A 20,666-nucleotide genomic window follows, 5' to 3' on the forward strand; every position below is an offset into this window, starting at 1 on the left:
GTTAAACACAATCTATCAAAGATGCTCCATTACCTTTTGGTGGGGAATTTAGCACTATTTAGTATCTCTTACTTTTGCAAAGAACTAATGGCTATGAAAAAATAAAGTACAACTAGATGCATTACACAAAATTAAATCAGACAGTATCTAACTACACAAACCAAGATACGATATTTAATCTCAGTAAAAAAGGGTGCTTTGAAGTTCATTTTAAAATGCATGCATTAGTTTAAAATGTGTTACTCTTGTCACATATGCACGGACAAATTTAGAGAAACCTTACTATTTTATGAAGTTAATTCATGATTGAGCCTGTCATGGTTTGGGCCCGGCTGGCCACTGAAACAAACGACAGATGCTCCCCTCAAACCAGGACAGAGCCTAAGCTCTGAAAAACAGGCCATGGTTTTTCCTTTAATCTAAGAACGGTAAGTAATTTTCTGCATAAAGATTTTTCTTTCCATCTTACTTGCACGCAACTTTCATCTAATGACTTATTACCATCAATGTAGCTCTAATTAAACATAGACAACTAAGACAGCTGTAGATTAGGGAAGCATCAATTTACCGTATTGCAGCTCAGGGATATCAGAAATTCTCAGGTCCATAATGTTGCAGCTATCACGTCCTACACTGGACCATTCAATCACTCCCAGTGTTCTTCAGAACTCATTTAACAGACTAGCAAATTATGGTATGACTGACAAATCTTTCATATTATGGGCTCTCAGGTCACCGTTAAAGGCTGGATGAGAATCATATCCTAAATTGAAGCTAATAAGCTTTAACTGCACAGTTTGGTATTAAGTAAGTCCTAAATCCCACCACAAAAAATACCAGAAATAACATTTAAAAGTCTGTTTTTCAGTGGTGCATTTCATGGCCCCATTTGTGATACTTCATTTTGTCTTGTCTGTGTCGTTTACACATATCAAACTTCGAGGTAGGTGGGTGGCAACTCTCTACTCTGGCAGGGAAATCCTCCCAGCCACAGCCACTCTGCACCCAGCTTGAGAATCGGTGGGCAGGCTGTGAAACACACCAGTGCCTGCCTGTCCGCTCTGTCACCGGCACTGGAGGTTTCAGATCTCTATGCTGCCAGTTCAAGTTTTATAAACAAACCTTCTTGTCTTCCACTTTCAATCAGCATATGAGAACAAATAGCTCATAAGCATTTTATTATAAATACATCTGCCTCACTCATAGTCATTTACTTAGCTTCAGTGTTATAAATCTGCCTGTAACCATAGAGTCAAAACTGAACCTGGATCTGGTTGTTCCCCAAATTGTTCAAATACAGCTTCAAGGGAGGCTGGTGAATAACAACACACTGTCGTATACGTTGCCTCCGCCAGAATACTGATCCTTGATAGGCTTGCTGAAGAAAACAAGAACAAAGAGAACCAGCTTGCTGAAGATAACAGGTTTGCAAAATGAATCCAGTTTTGCAAATGGAAAAAACAGAGCTCCCTTAAAACAGTGGTCCAACCTCAGTGCCTCTCCTATAAGACCAAAATGTCTTCTTTCCCAGACATCTTGACAACTAGCTGGAACAAACTGATAGCCAGGGCTTAGAATAGGCGAGTTTTTCCTGGCATCCCAGAAACATGATCAGCCTCACCCTGTGTTCCATATTCTTTTGGGAACAGGAGATTAGGCTGCCAAACACGCGCACCACCAAGCTGCAATTCAAGGTTTCAGGTTTGAGGTTTGCAGAATACACAGCCAGGTGCATCCTCTACTCGCAGGGCTAAGATCTGTTTCATGATCACGCTTTGTAACATTTAGGGATTTCCAATGGCCAAACAAGGCAGTGTTCTGGACTAATGCCATTTTCGAAGCGGGATCTAAATAGCTATTTCTCATTTAATGTTAAAAATAGTTAATTAGATTCATAATTATAGTTCATAAAAACGTATGCTTCTCTTTCCAGTAAAATCTTTCAGCAACATAATCTGTTTCTGCACTGACCAGCTCACAAAGCATTCGCTGATGCCCCTTTCAGAAGGTTCCTCATTTCTATGCAAATATCTGTATGACCCTTAAAAACTGCCACAAATCAGGTTAATTTTTCCAAGACAATATCTGAAATCTGTAGGATTTTCCATAGCTATTTCCATAGCTTGGAAAGCACTATCTTTGAAGTTACTAACTCCACCCAGAAGATGCAAGAAATCCATTCTTAAGATGCTTTTACTTGCAAAAAATTCAGTAAGAACACTAGTAGCTGAATAAAAATCCCTGTACTACTCGGCCTCTTGGGGCTATCTATTTATCAATTTATTTTTACAACAGCAACCGGTATCATTTGCACTCAGGATGCAAAAAGCAGCTCTTAAAAATGGATTACAGTTTTTAATAAATGGATTCTTTACCACTGAGTAAGATCACTGCCTTGTGTTTATTTGATGCTTCATTCTCTTCAGAAATTGGATATTGATGAGAATCTAGGTCACAAAGGTATTTGAATCTCTGCGCAAGGTGAAGGTGAATGAAGAGAATGATGAGAGATATAAACACTTCGTGAGATAAGTACAGTTAGCATCTAATGCATCTTTTCAAGAGTGTAAGCACCATCACATTTCCATTATTTTAATATGACCAAAGTGAAAGATAACAGCACAGCGATATGATTCTTTCATATAACCATGGTGATATGAGATAAAGACAGGAGCTATTTTTTAAATTTCCAGTATTATTATTCTTAAGAGGCTCGAGAATATATTTAAAGGGGAGGGGTGGGGTGTCAAAATGAGCGTTTAGCTTATTTTTCTATATATGAAGACAGCACGCAAAAACTAACGTACAGGTACAAGGTTCAGATGCCACATATTTTACTGGGATGTCTCTCCCCCATAGGATTGAAGGCTCAAAATGATTACTGACTGTTGGCTACAGAAACCTTCTGGAACTTGATAGCACCAGTGATGAGCCAGACAATGCCATCAACACCCCACGCTCCACAGGGATTTGGGATGTTCAGACAAACATTGCATCAAATCAAACCTTGGTGAAGAAGGAGATTCGGAAGGGAGAGAGACCTATTTTAAGCTGATATTTCCAATGAAGGCATGCTTTTGTCTTACAGCTAAGTGTGACCAACAGATAGCTGCTGCAGAAAGGAGCAACCCTGCTGCCTTCTTCAGCTGTACTTATCTGATTTATGCAGTAAGTCTAGTCAGGCAGCTGAATCAACAAAACTTCTTCTACAAAAAGATGAAATAATTTTTTTCTGCCAGTTTAGCTTCATGTGTGAAAGCATATGACCAAACAGCCAGGTAGGAGGGCAGAGGAGAAAGCCCATCACTTGCAGCAGTCATCACCTATTAGACTAAGCTGTAATAGAGAAGCGGTCCCCTGAAGTTCCTGTCTACAGTAGAGTTCCTCAACATACTCAGCTGGGTGGAGGGGGATTTGAGGTTGAAAACAGCAACCCATTTATTTGTAATTCTGTGGATTTACATCTTGTAAAGAATCATCACATAGCATGGAGCCATTTTATAATAAAAGTCACACATGGGATTTTACAAGGCACTTCAGTGATTTATGTTCAGCATTTTTACTGAATATCACACACCTAACTGATTTACTTTTGAAAAGCTTACCCTCTAGGATCATTTACAGCCTGGTCTCAAAGTTTTAAGACTTCTTCCATACATTCAAAAGCTAATTTATAAAAAAAATCAACTTTCATTCATGGTCAATAATATAACTTCCAGGCAGAAGTATTTTTTGCCATGGCTCAGAGGAATCCAAGGAATCCATGTCAAGTAGAATGAAGACAAAGGTAGAAAGCAGAATGTCGTTAAAGGATAGCGTGGTCCCGTTTATTACTGCAACTGAACCTCTGTGAAACTGTGGCCAGTGGAAGGGACGTTTATTGTATTATTGCTCAATCATAGCAATGTATGCAAGGGAAAGGTCCTTGAACAGGTACCAGGAAAGGAGAAGTGAAGAAAAGGGAAAAGCTTTTCCTTTGCTGAACAGCAATGCGCAACTCAGACAAAGTGTTCGTAAGCTAACATTTATTTTTTCTAGAAGCCAATTCCTAACTTCAGTTTCCTGATACCATGAAATTACCAAATGAAATTTTGAAAAACATTCTTCTGCTAGCTATCTGCATGCGTAACCAAATGGGCTGAGGAATGTGTCTTACCATACAAGTGTCCAGATCCTCCAAACGTTCTATCTCTGTCAACTCCTCAACTGTGATAATAGAGCGTTTAGTTGGTTTTTCTTCAGCTAACTCAATTTCCAGTGATTCCTGCTGTGGAAGTGGTTTGCCACGTCTAGTTAAATGGTCAGCCTGGAGGCAAGGATAAAGACAGGAACACATCAATCAAACTGTTAAAAAGGCAAACCAAACCCAACCAGAAACCTTACAGAACATAAGTGATCTCAGATCCTAGAAGACCAATTACAGAAGCAAAGCTCAGTTGTGTTTGTTAATCTTCACACACGGTTCATTTTGGTTTGGTGGATCTCCCCCCCACCCCGTCTTTTTTTGGATGGAAAACCCCTTCCATCACACATTCTGAGAAAGAAGGGAGAAAGTCTAACAGGAAAAAAGAATAGGAAAAAGGTCAGATAAAAAGCCATCCTACTTTTGACTTCTTATGGGGCTTCCTCAGCATTTGTCCTGTATTTATTATAAAGAAAATAAAGGAGTGGAAGAGAAGCTTTGTCCTGGAGCTTTTTTTTTTTAATTAAATAACACAATTTCAGCTACTATAATTTTCATAATTATTAGATGGCCAAAATGTTACCATCCGCTATTCAAGAAACAGGACAGCTTTGTTAAATACCTCAGTTCTGTTTCACCAAAGAAATAGGTAGGGTTTACCATAAAAAGAAAAAAATTCGCCATTGATAGATCTATAGGATAAGATACATTTTTTTAAAGTATCAGAGAAGGAAAACTCTAACAATAATAAAATCCATTTTTAGACCTGCATAGCAAAAACTGTTACTAAGATCACAGAGAATGTTATATAAACAACCCTGGATTGTACTTGGAATGGAGTGGGTTCATGTTGTCAGGAAAATTATGAAATATTTTCTAGTTCTGTTGGTAACTAAAGAGAATATTAAATAACATCTGTTAAAAGCAATTATTTGAAGACCAGCTGACCCAAATCAGTTAGTCACAGAAGCCTTCAAAGGGGCAGCTAAGGAGAGCCGTAGTCCAACTGCTTAACATCAGCACGACAACCAGTGGATTGTAGTTTTGTTAACCATCAAAAAGGGCAAACAGATGACCTGAGTCAATTATAGCTCACTTAGTCTAATGTCGACATCTACACAGGAAAAACCACCAGAGAGCTGTCAGAGATTTGTCTTTAATCACACTAAAATGGCTAGAAGAATTATTAATGGTAATCACCATCACATTAGGCAAACTCAGGTCTTGTTGAACAAGGTTTATTTTTCAAATTTGCCTCAAACACTACTGTGTCAATGCAACACACAGACATTTGTAGGTGGCTGAACTAGTAGTACGTGACACTCCAATTTAAGGAGCTCGCATAGAACTGTATCAGTGCATTTAATCTTTGCTGTATTAAGAACTAGCTGCCAGCTCTCAGATTGCAGCTGTCAGTTGAAGATTAACGCTGACAAGTTAGACAGGAGTTCCTCTACCAGCATTTTTGAGAACTGTACTCTTCAACGTTTTCATCAGTGCTATACTATCTGAAATAATCTGCAGCTAACAGAAGCATAGGACAGTTAAACCGTGAAAGGGACACGTTACTAATGTAGGCCAAAATGGATCACAAAGTAAATCAACTCAAATCAAATGTACAGACATTCATTCCCTAGGAACTAAGAGAACTGGCAATTAGCTATAGACTCAATCCTGAAAAGCAGCAAGTGTCAAGCGTCCAGAAGCCATTACTGGGAGGAAGATCTAGCAAACCCAGTCCTGAAAATGAGCTACCACTGAAATTCTGACAAGAGGAAGGAATTCTTAACTCCTTGTCTATGTAAATAGAAGGAGTAAAGAGTATCAGGAGAAAAACAGTTTCACTCCTATAAACAGTGTTGATTAAAACATTGGAATAGTCTGTCTGGTTCTGGGAACCGTAATTTTCAAAGAGGCTTTTAAAATAGCTGGAGAAAGCACAGAGGATTGTTACTGAAGTGACTCAAAGGCAGGAGAAAACGACTTTCTGCGCAAGAGTCAGAGTATGTCCAAGTTGTGCAATACCACTGGACAGAGACAGCCAGCTGAGCCTGCTCCAGGACAAACTGGAGCTAATAAATGTGGCCACTCACACAGCTACATAGCTCCTGAGACCAGAGGTTGTATCTTTACACAATGCTGCTCTGTATCATGAAAACACACCCTCAAATAACCCAGTCTTTTAATTTATTTAAAAAAAAAAAAAGGGGGGGGGGGGGGGTGCAGGGGGGAAGGAGTGATTTCTTTTCTGTGTATGAGGACTTTCATAGAGAGGAAATAAAGATAAATATATATGGTTCCCTTATCTTGTGGGGAAAAACATCTGAACAAACTCATGACTGCAAACCGAAGTCAGAGAAATTTCAAATAGAAATGAAGAGCAATTTCAGTTAGGAGAATGACCACCCAAATTGGCTTCTTGAAAAAAAAAAAAAAACACAGTGCTGGATTCTTCTTACAGAGAGAATTGCATTAGAAATTGCGTTAGAAGTCAAAATGTTTTTTCTGTAGATACACAGCTGTTTATTTCTTCTACTCTTGAGGAAGCAAGTACCGTTATAAAAAGTAACTGTGACTCCTGACAGCTCAGCACCTCCAAATAACAAAGTGTTTCCTTTTCTATGTTTCTACTCCTTTCTCTTCAAATTTGATACCTACATTCTGAAGTGGCCTCAAGATGTCTTCATTCACAGAAAAAGATCTCAGCAGTCTCTCTCTAAAGAATGCAATTTTACCTCTAATCTCACAAGCAACCAACCTTTATCATCTCACCAGGACAAGTACTGGCACAGTTCTTAACTAATGGCTCAATGCTGCATACTGATGGCATTTTTAGTTTTAGATCTGATAATAGTGTAAAAGATAACAAGACAAATACATAATGCAGCCTCTTCCGAGGTTGTATCCTCCTTAAAGCAAAGAGGCAGAATCCCATGATCATATTTCAAATGATGTCTGTGAGGCCAATGAAAAAAATACCAATTTCAAAATAGAGCTGTACTAAGGAGAAACTGAACAAGGTATGAATATAATGGCATAGTTAAGATACCCGGCATATTAAGATTATCAACTGTGCAAATACTCACCAGTTTGTGATGGCAGTGGGAAAGCGCATCCAGGATTTCATCTACAACTCGGTCAGACAGGAAAGAAGCCACTGTCAGTTTTACTTCACTGTGTGAGAGTTAAAAACGAGACAGAGAAAATTTTAATTCACGCAGGACGATTTTGTCTTTATTACATGTTCAACAGTCCAACGATTATCCATAGTGCTGTCACTTTATTTGAAATAAAACATTAGAGAGTGTCAGGATACATGACTGCAGGTTTCAGAAATAAACCCATGAATCACACAATAAACACAAGAGCCTCTGTACCATATTTATCCCGCTTCTAACATTTTTCTAAGAGCTGAAATGAAAACATCTGGGTAAGAGAGCTGAATAGAAACCACATGTGAAACTCACTTCGCCACTAAGTCGGAGAAACACCAATCTCAGATGAATGGGATTAGGACAGCGCTGCCTGTTTAACAGTACTGTACTGAACAACTACAATCCACTCATTTCCTCAACTCCTTTTTGTGTTTGTCTGCCAGCTGAAGGGCAACTGCACAATGTTGCTTCGCCAGTCTTTGCCATCACAACTTTGCTTCCTCTTTTTGCTCTAGGTTACCACTTTATGTCTCAAGAACTTCCTGTGAGCCATTCCCGTTACACAGACGTACATGGAAAACCAACACCCCCGTACACTGACTTTAGGTCTCGCTGGTAACTTCCTAACAAGGAAATGTGTACCTTAAATTGCACCATTGGGGTCCTGTCCTTGGCCACAGTACAAAGGAGCTCAGGCTGTGGAGGGCAGCTGATTTCCAGCTGACGAGCATATACGCCTGAGCTGCAGCCCGAAGCTCCCTCTCTCCTGCCTCTGTGGTTCCGAGGCCAACTGCTTCAACTGACACTTGCAGCAGCGAGGAACATGATTTTATTTCAGTGTTTTTATGTGTGGACTGAGTTGCACTGGGTTAACAAAGCCATTTCTATCTAGGGCTACCACTACTGCTGCAAAAAGTCCGGGGGAAAAAGGTAAGAAACTCCTTGGAAAGGCAATGCAATTCATAGGGAGGTAGAACGGTGGCCAAGCCATCAGGGGAAGAGAATGAGAGTGAATGGACTTCCCTCAGTTACCTACATATTACTTTCAAATGATATGAGGCAGGAAGGATGACAGTTTGGCACCCTCACCCCACTGACAGTTGCAGCTTCTACAGGTGGAAGGGACGCTATTATCTCTCAGGGTCATGATTTGTGTGATAGGACTGAAGTGAAGAAAACTCACTCCTCTGAACCATTTTAAGCACTCTGGCACCGCTAAAGTCTTTAACATCTTTTCCTGCCAATTTTGCTGCACTCTGCAAAACTAATTTCTAACCCTTAATGTTTTCTTCTTCTGCAAAGATATTAGTATCATAATGCAAAATACCATCAAGCAAAAAGGATTCCTTAGCTAAATGACGGCAACTGCAAAGGTTTAAGTACAGGTCAACCACATTATACTGCATAAATATATTCTCTGGTATATATTCAATATGAAAAAAAAAGATGCAGTAAAAGGTCAGGTAAAAGCCTTTTTCCCTCCCTTTTTTTTAAAAAAAAAAAAGAGTGAACTAAGAGTTGTTTAGGGTAACTGTTTCTGTTCCAAGTTTGTAGCTTGAATATCCAAGTTTCCATTTTTTAAGAATGCCTGTCTGCTGTGCACAACTCCCACACAAATAAAAAGATTTAATGTGATTGCTGCAGCTACAGGACAAGACTAAATGCAGCAAAAGAGAAAGCACGGTTAACGCTCAAAGCAAGTAAGTGCCATTTCCTTCTATTACTGTAATTCAGTGTTACCTGAGAACATCAGTAGGTTTTAAAAAAATGTATCAGTCATGAAAATGTTATTTGTGTACCATATACCAAAACTCTTATTAAATAAAACAGAAACACAATCATTAATGGTCAAGCCAACAGTCTTGGAGAGTCCAAATATTTGAATCTCCTGAACTACGTTCACCAGACCTGTAGCACAATTTCCTGCTCTTTGAATGCCTTAATATGGTTTCTTGTGAGTCACAAAAGCATTCCAAAAATCTTCTACTACACAAACACGCAACTCAAAATCCAAACTGTATAACCAATTTCGTTAGATTAGTCTTTTAAGGTACCTAATTTTATTGAGGATATCAATTCCAGATTGCTCCAAAAGGACATTTTTCACAAAAGTGCGTGGGATAGAAATCTTCTCAGTGCTAGCCTCAATCAGGTCTTCACGGATGCGAGCTTTCTTCATTACATTTGGGCAAAGGTTTTCCGCTGCGTCCACCATAGACTCAAGGAGTGTCTGCAGCACAGGAAGCAAAAGCTAACATCAGGTATTGAGATTTTCATTAGCTGGAAGATTACAGCATTATTCTGGTGCCTAGCACCATGACATATCACACTTTTAGACTTGTAATTTTTACAAGTTTTCTTCCTAATTTCCAATCCATTGTGCAATTCAGCTGCAATATAAAAGGCATTTTACAAAATAAAGCTAAGGAGGAACAACAAACTTGTTTAGAAAATGATCCACAACTGTACTTGTTTGCCTTTTCAAATATGAAACATTTACATCTCTGTGTGGTTAACTGTCAGAACAATAAATTAGCTTCTCTTGTGCACCCACCACCGCTGTGTCTGCATGCTGCAGCAGCAGTGGATGCTCTGCTGCAGCTGCCTTCGCTCTAAACTGTGCCCCAAACCAGCAATTTTCATCAATGCTCCAGACCTGCAAATTTGTAAGAGGCATCAGTATATGAAGAAAGGAGACTCATGAGAACTTGGCATGCTCTACAGGACTGGAATATACTAGCCAAATATTAAGCAGCTACAAGTATGATTTGCAGTGAGCATACAAACCTTCCATATACGTATCTCATTTATATTCATGGAAGTCCATAGTGGACCTTAGCTGCAGTCAACGATTTTTATTCTTTTTTAATGACTGATCGCACCCCCAAACCAGGACAGAAGAAATCCATATAGTCTTCAGAAACAGGACCATGTAACCCCCCAATCCCCTCAACTTTCTTTTTCTTAAAATAAGGTCTCCCCTGCTGATGGTATAAACTCAAGTTCTTCCCTCTTAGAAAAGTCTTTCATATATACCTTAATGCTATGAAGTTATGTTACGAAGCCCCTTTCAATTGCATTAGATTTATCTCCTATCTGTGCCTGTGAGAAAAGGTAATCCTGGTTTAAATCCTGTTTTATCACCTACTGGTTTCTTTTCCAAACCCCAGCTCCAACTAGAAGGATAAAGAACCCTCACTGCAGGTGCAGGTGATGGCTCACAGTCCCTCATGTAATCATCCATGTATGACTTTTTGTGTCACAAAGTGCAGGAAATCTCTAAACATAGGGATCAGGATGAGACATAGAAACACTACTAGTGCCCTGTATCACTGAAACATCTTTCCTCTATTGCTTTCAATTTTCGTATCCAAAAAGCTTGCGTAGGACTACAGAAAGTAGAAAAAAAATCAGCTGGTCATCTGGAAAACTAATTTTTAAATTCATACTGTTTCATCTACATGCTGATATATACCCTGTGTACAGTAAAACAGATTTATTTATAAACACAAAATAGCATTTTCTGACAAGACTGGAACTTGTTATTTGTTCAAATTCTCTCCACCTTACCCCATCATCAGTCCCAGAACCTCGGAAATCTATTTTAGGTATCTTCAGAAAGCTGTTCAACCTTAATTAATTTCCCATCAAATAACTTGTTTCAGAGGTTGCAAGAGGTCAAGGCTCATCAGCATGGGATTTGAAAACAAACTCTCTGCGTCCATTCCCAGCACGAAGTGCTACTTAGAAAAGATCAGTAAGGAGATGGTTCTCTCCGGCAGCTGGTCCCTCTGCGTGCTGAAGCTGTCACGCTGCTGCACTCCAGTGACTGTGGGGTCTCCCTGGTGCTTCCAAAATGGCAGGGAGAATAAAGATACTGTCCTTGATGCATGCTTTCACCAAAGGAAGGTGGAAAGAAGAGAGGGAGAGGAACAGGGCAGAGCCCAGTTTACTGAAATGGGCCAAGTCGCTTCCAGTAAGACTGATGATTGATAATCAAACAGAAAAAGGTAATTACAAATAAAAAAAGATACAAAATCATAGTTTCATTGGAATGGTATACTAGGTAAGCCTAGCTCTAACTTAGGTGCTTCTGAATTGTACAAAAATAATGAACTGCACCCCTTGAAAACTCTACTGATTTCATTTTTCTTCTTAATTTCACTCCACAGGTAAGTGACCTCAGGCTAAACTCCATCTTATCAGAGTTTTCATTTTTCCTCTTTGCAGCCCTACCAAAACGGGCAATTTTCATATGCAGATACTGAGTAAGAAACAAACCCACCATTACTGCATAATAATTTTAATGATTCAAAGCAGCATCTTTCAGTCTGTAGCTCTCAATTGACTATTTTCTAAGTGTTGATTCATGAGGACAACACAGCAGCATGAAACAACCACTGCATACAGGGAAGCCTGATCTTTACAATATTTGATTCACAGGTATAAGGAACAACTGCCATTATAGCTAATATGGAGCTTGTTTCTGGGTTCCCAATGTCTCTGCACTGTAAGGACTCCTCCTGCATTCCCTCCTTAAATCCCCAAGCAGATTCTGAGGCCATAACACTAATAAAGAGCCTTTCAAGCCCCTGTGGCCATACCCATGTGGAGGATGAAGAACTTCAATGGCAGAGAAAACTGAGCCAGGTAAACTACTAATGAGAAGTTGACACATCCATTTTTCCTCATGGCATTTATTCACTGGTGCAACTGTGTAATCTATCTTGAAAAATCACACTCAGCCTCCCAAGAATCACCAGTGGCTCACAATCATAAAAGCTATAGAAACTTGCTATGTTGAATTACAATTGGTCTAAGCATGGTCTTGCAAAAATGGATCATGTGAAGAAATGCTGCGTGAAGGTGTCAGTGGGAAGTAGGAGGAAAGACTAAAGACCTTACCTGAAAACTTCAAAATTAATTTTTACTTAAAATACTCAGAGAATGTGCGATTTAAATTAAATAGAGTTTGGATCTCTTCTTTAAGTGCCCAGCTGAACATAATTTCTGCAGTGGTGGATTTCAACTGTTGATTTCACATGACTATTATCATATCTACCAAAGCCTTTCCCCACCCCCTACTTCCATCCCAAAACTTTTCAGTGATGGAAACTCACAGCTACCAACACTGACTGTGGAAGGGCAAACATTTCAGTCACAAGGCCACAAGTGCCAGTCAGCAGGCATGCAGAAAGAAAAGAAGGAAGTCCTGCCAAGAGTTAATGACTCTTAACGTTCAGGAGAAAGGTACAGGGAGTAAAGAGACTGAAGGATGATTATACCTAAAGAAAAAATGGAACAGGCGATGGAGCAAACAAACCCTTTGCACTAGGACAGAATTGAGGAGGAATAGTTCAAACACTCCTGTCCTTACGAAACAATCTTCTCTTGCCTAAGCAAGCACCCTTTGTCTTGCCTGTGATTCTTCCTTGGGCCTTTGCCAACCAAAGAACATCTCCTGGTTCTGTGTGTCCACAGTGACACCAGCAGGAGAAGAGAAATGCAAGGGCCTTGCTATAATTTCTCCTTTGGCCAACTCAACTCACTCCAAGATGTTGCTTTTCTTTATTCTAACTTCTTCCTTCCCCCCACTGCCCTTCTTTGAAGTTAAAAAAAAATAAAAATAAAAATCTCTTATTTGCCTGAAGAGCGTTCGTTGACTTTACCCAATCTCCGAAGACTTCTTTCTGGTTGCTATGGAAGCTAAAAATCAAAACTCCAATTACAGCACTCAGAATGTTTTTTCCCCAACAATTACAAAAAGAACTGTACTTATGTGAGCTCCCTTATCTACCTTCAGAAATAATAAACTCTATATGATGTTTTGAATTGACCTAAACAACTGGGAAAAGCCCAGTCCTAATCCATGTTCAATGCTTTCTCCTCCATGCGAAGAACATCACCATAGAACTTAAAGAAAAACCTTTCAGCCTTGAGTGTAAAATTATTAAAAATGAGTGTTGCAATATACAAAGAGCATTATGACTTTATATTTTCTTGTAAGGCACTTAAAATTTAACACAGCACATATCAAAAGTAAATGTAAAAGTTAAAATGGTTGAGCTAAAGTGCCTTTTGCTGTAAATGTGTAAAAGCATAAATGGAAGACGCGTTAACTAAATCTTATGCCGGGAACTATAAATAACATTCCAAAGGCTGAAGAGGCTTTTTTTCCCCCTTCTATAAGACTCTGCAAAATGCAGAGGACTTAAATTTAAGTGCATGAGCCCCGCACAAAGGGCTGGCCCAACTATTCCTGTCCCAATAATAGCACAGAAACTCCACTGAGAAGAATTTTGTGGATAAATCATATTTCTGCATAAATTAAAAAAATGATGAGGAATCTTCACCTTATTTCATATAATAGGAAGAGGGAGGAAAATATTAAAAATTCAGCACCATTTTCCTCCTCATTAGCTTTTTTAATTTTGAAAAACTAATTAGCAATTTTTTCACTATGGGCATGGTGAGGTACTGGAACAAATCTCCCAGGGAAGTTATGGATGCCCCATCCCTGGAAGTGTTCAAGGCCAGGATGGGGCTTTGAGCAACCTGGTCTAGTGGGAGGTGTCCCTGCCCATGGCAGGGGGGTTGGAACTGGATGATCTTTAAGGTCCCTTCCAACCCAAACCATTCTATGATTCTGTGTTTCTAATGTGGTATTGTTATTGTTCTCCCTTACATTCCCACTGACTGAAGCATTTTCATGTTGTTTCAACTGAAATTTCAACCTTCACTTTCAGATTCTTTGATAAGTTTAAATAAAGCAAACACAGGCAAGGTAGCTAAGTCATAAACTTAAGCTGATCTGAATTGCCTAGAACCATATTCTTAAATTCACCAGCTTCCATACAGATCCCAACAGTTGCTGAAGTTTCCCCACTTAGACTTCTTCCTGGACTGATTCCTTTGCACATGATGTACGGACGTTCCTTGTTTATTATACAGTAAGATCTAACATAATTGAAGGTAGAAATTTCTGAGCAACAGCTGGCTGAACGCACAGGGGAGAATATTTACAGATCAATAACATCTATTTCAAGAACTGAGGTTGGTCAGGCAACTTGTGAAAAGATTTCCTGTAGGGTTGCCTGTACTAATTCTTGTGGCACTCTCAATACAACTTATCCAAACCAAACAGTTAAAGTGGATGTTCTGCACCATGTTCAAACGTGGTCACTGGCGAAAAAAAAAAATCTACAATGGAGTCTACAGAAAAACAGCTTTCACTCCAGTGGGCTACCTTAACTAGTGAGTACTTCTCTCCAGGGCATGAGACTTTTTGGGGTGCTTGAGAGATGCCTTTATTAAGGGCCTAAGGAGCAACTGGTAAGTCTTCCCCTTCTAGAAGATAAAATAAGATGATAATAAACAGTATATGCTCCTTCTACCCACTGCAAACACTAAAGCAATTTTTTTCATTCCAACCTGGAAAGTATCTAGATAATAAGGTACAAAGTTATAAGAAACTAATAATGAGAAGACAGCTTACGTACAAATATACTGAGAAGTAAAAAAAACCAAAACAAAACAAAACACAAAACTGCATTTAGCAACAGAAGATCTCAGATTTAGTTATTTCTGCATGTGAGAGATGGTAACACATCTATCCACAGACCTTAAGTTGCTCATCCACAACCCTTGTGACTTCTCCAGCCATGGATTCAAGCGTCTCTTGGATTGGATTGGAGAGTGAACCATTCGCTCCTGCCCAAGAAGCTCCACCAAGGTGATACAGATTTGGTAAGAGCTGTAAGAAACAAACAATATCTTCGGAAAGTAGGCTCATCACTACCTATCTTCAAATCCAGAAAAACAGGAGGAAATCTCCCTGCTAAATCAAAGTCTTTATAATTTAGAATTATTTTGTCACTTCAAATACTACCTGCAGCTGATCATCTGAAGAAAATACTCTTTTGTTATTTTAACTCCCCCCAAAAAGAAAAGCTGCAAGCACACACCAAGCTGCTCTCAGTATTACCAGTATGCTGGGAAAGGCTTACTGTTTTGGAGTTCTTAGCATCCCGCATAAGCCGTTCTGCAGATTTGACATCTTCCTGTACAGCATCCACACCACAGTTTCTTAAAGAGTTGAGATGATCTTGCACTTTTACACATATTCTGTCAATCATCTACTTGAACAAAAGAAATAGAAAAGATAAAACATCAGAATGTTGGTCCAATGCAAACTGAATTCAGTCCAGGTAGTAAATCAATAGTAGTGTGATGAGATTTGTAGTAACAATATAACAATCTGGAAATGTGTGATCAGAGCTTAGAGATATATCAATGTGACTGAAGGAAAGCATTGTATCTCATAAACACACCTAAACATTGGAAAAATAAATAAAACTTTACCATTAAAAAAAAAAATGCTTTGGAATATTTCCCCCACAGTTACCTCCAGGGTAAGTGTAAATAAGCAACAAGTTACCCAGTTCAAGTGTTGTTCTGTTTTTTGAGCAAGTTTAATGCTGAAAATGTTGTCGATATACCTAACGCTTAGCTCTGAAGACTCCTGAATTGTTAAGAAGTTCAGGCAGTAAAAGAAAGCTCTGTCACTATCCATTCAACAAACACCAACAGAGATTTCTCCTGTCTGAGCAAAATGCAATTGCACAGGCTTCTGAGGTATTTTTCCAAAATGTAAATATTCCTACTTGCAAGGGAACTATAACTACCAAAGTAGAAGTTTCCATCTGACCTTTCACAGCGGGATAAATTTAACTTAATCTCTATCTGCAACATGATTCATTCAACATGCTGCAAATACAGGGCAGGTGGTATATCTGTATCCTTACAGGACAAACCAATAAGAATGCCTGACATATAGTCAGTTTTGATTGAGATACACGGAGCAGGGAGATACGATAGTTGAAAGTCTTTATCAGCCCACATAGCATTCATTAGAAGGGGCTATTTGACATTTTGAAGCAACATCTGAGCACATGTGTCATCATCATATAAAGTCCACAGTTCTAGTATCTTATATCATTAGCAACAAGAACTGAAATAATTTCACAGCATGCTCCTTTTCTGCTCCGCATGACTCTTCCTCTTCAAAGGGTTTAGGGTGGTTTTTTTGTACAAGTACAAAAAGCTAATTAATTATTAGACAGTGGAAAGTCTCATTGGGACATCTGGACTAAAAAAAAAATACACTCTGGGAATAATAATGCAATTCTACCATACTAACTAGAGAGTCTTTTCTAGCTCTCTTTTAAAATTGTTTTTAAAATCCATCTTTATTGTACACAATTTAATATAGAAATGAGTAATTTTACTCTACTTTCAAAATAACAATAAATTACATTTACTGAAACCTGATGTGTGTGTGGTTGTTGGAGAAAAGCACAACTAAAACCATGAAGCTATAAAAAGATCTAAACTTCATTCATAGGGAGATTATTAACTTGGAAAAAAAGTGGCATTGGAACAGATAAATTACTAAAGTGATGCTGCTTTTGCAGTTTTTAGGGCCAGGACATCTCCACGTACCATTTTCTCTTTCGAGAGGTTAGGGTATAATTTCAGGTTCTAGTAATAAAACACTATCTCATTAATTTTAATAGCACAGGTAGAAAAAGGCCACTTTGAATTAAGTTTCATCAAAAAAAAAAAGTGCAGAGAACAGAGAGAAATTTCATTGACTTAGGTGAAGAGTAAAACAGATATTCCTCTCCTGTTTGCTTGAGTCTCCCATTTGCATGGGAACACAACTGGAGCAAACAAACATAGAAGTAAATCTAAACCAAAGGCCATAACAAGTTTTATTCTGCTTACAACGCCTTGCTTCAGTGGTGTACTGGAGCTGAAAACAGCCCTGAGGGGTACTGGTAAGAAATGCACTAGAACAGAAAATGCTTGTAGACCTCTCAAAAGAAAGGAAAAACAAAACAAAACAAAACAAAACAAAAAAAAACACAACAAACCAGAACAGCACATGGCATTTAGGAAACCTGGTAGTGATTGACAAAACAGAAAAGCTTCCCAGCTTCAAGCAATATTTCAGGCTGTGTTAGACAGGAAGCCTTTTCAGCTGACCAGGCTATAAAGAGCACGGAAGACTTCTACCTTTCTTTGCTCCCTCCCTCTAAGTAAACCTTTCCCATGATACCCACAGTTCTGATGGTGTAAGGTAGATGATGACTTACTCTCTAAGGCAATTTGCTCTGGTGGTATCTAAGGGCACGTTTACATCCTTGCCCAGTGCTAGGCAAAGAGACTGGAACTGACTCAGACACCAGAATTGGCACAGCCTTGTGATGATGCTTGTCACACTGGTGAGAGCCTGCTGAAAACTTGGGCTCCTGGGCACGAATGAAATAAACTGTTGTGGTTTCAACATTTGCTCACTCAAATAGCTCGGGTCTTTCTCTACACAGTACTACTATACATAAGACCTCCCTCTCACAAAAGCTTTTTTCCTTCCAAAAATATTAGCATCGATAATTATTGTTTCTTGGGAAACAAAGTATCACCCATGACGCGCACCTTGCTTTAAGCTACTCTGATGCAATGAGAGAGAACTCTGTCCCCAGGCAGATTTTTAGACACTGAGAAATACCAGTAAGGAACAAGTTCTCACCTGCTGAGTGGTACTAGTGACAATGCCTTGCTGCAGCCGGTACGCTTGCTCCTGTAGGTACTTTCTGGTTTCATGATTACGAAGCAAGTAGTTTTCTATCTAAAAAACAAAGTCAGATTAGGAAACCGATTTGCTTCTTTGCATAGTAATTTGCTTTCAATTTTGCTGCCATATCAAAAATGAGGACTGACATGAAAAACTGCCCCAAGTATTTGTTTGTTATCTGCAAACCTTGTTCTGTGTGTCTCAATGCTTAATAATCACATCGGCAAATACTCATTCACTCACAGACTAGTGAAACACCATTAAACATTGTTTTTGCAAGCGTTTTCTAAATTAGTCTATTCCGAACAACTTAGTAAGTTATGTTGACAAAAGGAGTAGATGCAGGTTTGAGAAATATTTGAAGGGACTCTATCCATAAAGTGTTATTGTAGAAACCATGATGACATACGATAGTTGATTAATTTCTTTTAGATGCAAAGACACAGATTTATATGGCAGTATGGTCTGGAGAGAAGCAAAAATATATAAAAGCGCCTAACAGATACAGGAGCCTCAGTTCAAAAGTTAAAGGCTAAGCAGTACATAAGTGCTCTTCAAAGACAAGTGATTCCTACCCACAGCTGCTGGTCACAGCCCACCACAACTGTCACCAGCAGTAAACACCTACCATTAACCAGCTTAATGGCACATAGAGTAACCCCCTAACCTGGCTCTATCGAACTCAGTCAAGTCAAAAAAACCTACTAGTAAACTGTTTAAGGGTCATCAAAGGTGATGGATCTGGTCTGAAAGGAAGAGAAGGGAAAAGGATACGTAAAGTGGCCAGCAGGTTGTGAGCCAAAGACTAACAGGGACTGATGGTCACCTCGAAACCTGCATCAGCAGTAAGAACTGCAACAGTCTGACCAAGCCCCACAGCAATGCAGGCTTTATCCAGTTTGCCCATGCTGTAAGTAAAGCGTGCTGCAAAGATACCGTAGCTCAGGAGCTTAGCTACTATGTCCATCTGGTGCTGGACCAGGGCCAAGAGCACTCTCATTGCACTCAAGCTGCGGTGTGCTGAAGCTTACAGACCCTCCTGAGATATCAGTCAGTCAGTTCAGGCGTCCCTGCGCCCAGCAGCACAATTTTGTCTTTGTGTGCAGGCATTCCTACCTGTACGGAGTTAGCTGCATTTGCAGAACCACTCCTGAGACTGTTACCTTTTTTTTGGAGAGAACTTCCTCGTGTTGTGTAAAGAAAGCCTAAACCACACATGTTAAAACAAACTGAGGGCCACACAGTTTTAGCAACTTTGACATGAATAAAAGAAAATGCTGTTTGTACATAATGCCTAATTAACACGTAGACTTTAAATTTCTGTGATCAGAAGCTTAATGATATTTTTTTCAGGGATGCATCTATCATTCTAGATATGAACCTATGTGCAATTATATTAAATGAGATGTAAGAAATATGTCCATCTCCCATGATTCAGATTTTTTAAAGCAGAATTAAGATCGTTTTCATGCATCAAAGAAAAAGGCGCTAACTACTAGCACTTTTCCCTATGAGAATCACTTTACTGAAAATTTCCTTACTAATAAGGATCACAGACATTTGCTTTTTAATCACAGTTATCTGTAAGAACTATTTATAAGGTTGTTATGACCTTATCTTGGCTGAAGGAAAACTGCTCATTAAAGAGATGTGAACTGTATGCTTTCTGATTGAGCAGGAGGCTCATTTGGAGCTTGCAAGATTTACTATATTGAAACTCAGCTGGGAATTTTATAACTCATGCAAGTGGAACAGCTACAGATACTGTCAACACCTCTTCATCCAAAAGAACACGTTGGTGCAGCTGTTTATTTAGGGCAACATACTATGTGAATTTTATACGTACAATATAAAACACAGGCAGTAAATGTTTTCATCCTCCCCCAAATTAAAGAGCACCCTTTGTCTTGTACAGCACTGACTGCACTTTTTATGCCAAAATAAAAAACGCGTACCAGTAACTCTACGCATATGGAAATATGCACAAGCACATATGTAACACACATGCCGGTTTCTGACTCTCCCTTTCATAGTTATGCATACAGCAATACAAGGTCTAGCTTGCACTTATTTAGTTATGACTTTTTGATACTACGTCATTGCATTCCATCACCCTTCACTCCAACTCCATTCTTTGGAATAAATAGCCTTACGTGCTCTTGCAACACTTGATTACTACGTATATGCCCACGCATATGAAGCAAACAATGAACCTAGCCTAGAATTCTTACTCAGCAAAGCATGAAATCACAGCCACTTAAAATTTTTACTTTAGTGGTTTTATTTCTGTACATTGGTGGTATATGCAATACCTTTTGCAGTGCCTCTTCTGTTTTCTCAGGGTTTGTTTTGAGTGCTTGGGAAGCATCATTCATCGGTATAGGCATGAATCTCAAAGTATAATTCCTAAAGAAAAATAAAAGATTTTTTAATATTAAAAGGTAGCCTAATTACTGTATCTTTTTATGAAGAATAAACTAGAAGGGAGAAAAAAGATGCATCTAGCTTGTCTGTGTACTAAGAATGGTACTAAGAATGTATTTTGAAAATCAAAAAATGCAGTTAAGCGGCCAATGCCCAGTGGCTGTCAATTAAAGGCCTAACTGTTCTCTGTACCTTTGTGCACAAGGTTGGTTTACTTTTTCCTATATCAAAACAGAACAGTGAGTGTCAGTGCCTGCTGGCAGTTCTA

General features: G+C 39.0%; 1 protein-coding gene across 1 annotated transcript in view; it reads right to left on the bottom strand.

Moving 5' to 3' along the window:
• Positions 1-20,666, bottom strand: part of CARMIL1 (capping protein regulator and myosin 1 linker 1) — a 199,280-nt gene that overhangs the window by 39,217 nt on the left and 139,397 nt on the right. The window contains exons 23-29 of the mRNA XM_082479631.1: positions 20,287-20,380; positions 17,930-18,028; positions 15,345-15,473; positions 14,960-15,091; positions 9,393-9,568; positions 7,270-7,357; positions 4,157-4,306 (exon numbers count right to left, since the gene is read on the bottom strand). Of these exons, the coding sequence (XP_082335757.1) occupies positions 4,157-4,306; positions 7,270-7,357; positions 9,393-9,568; positions 14,960-15,091; positions 15,345-15,473; positions 17,930-18,028; positions 20,287-20,380 (868 nt within the window). The remainder of the gene's footprint in view (positions 1-4,156; positions 4,307-7,269; positions 7,358-9,392; positions 9,569-14,959; positions 15,092-15,344; positions 15,474-17,929; positions 18,029-20,286; positions 20,381-20,666) is intronic.

The sequence above is a fragment of the Vanellus vanellus genome, assembly GCF_965231255.1.
Source record: "Vanellus vanellus genome assembly, chromosome: 2".
Classification (NCBI taxonomy): domain Eukaryota; kingdom Metazoa; phylum Chordata; class Aves; order Charadriiformes; family Charadriidae; genus Vanellus; species Vanellus vanellus.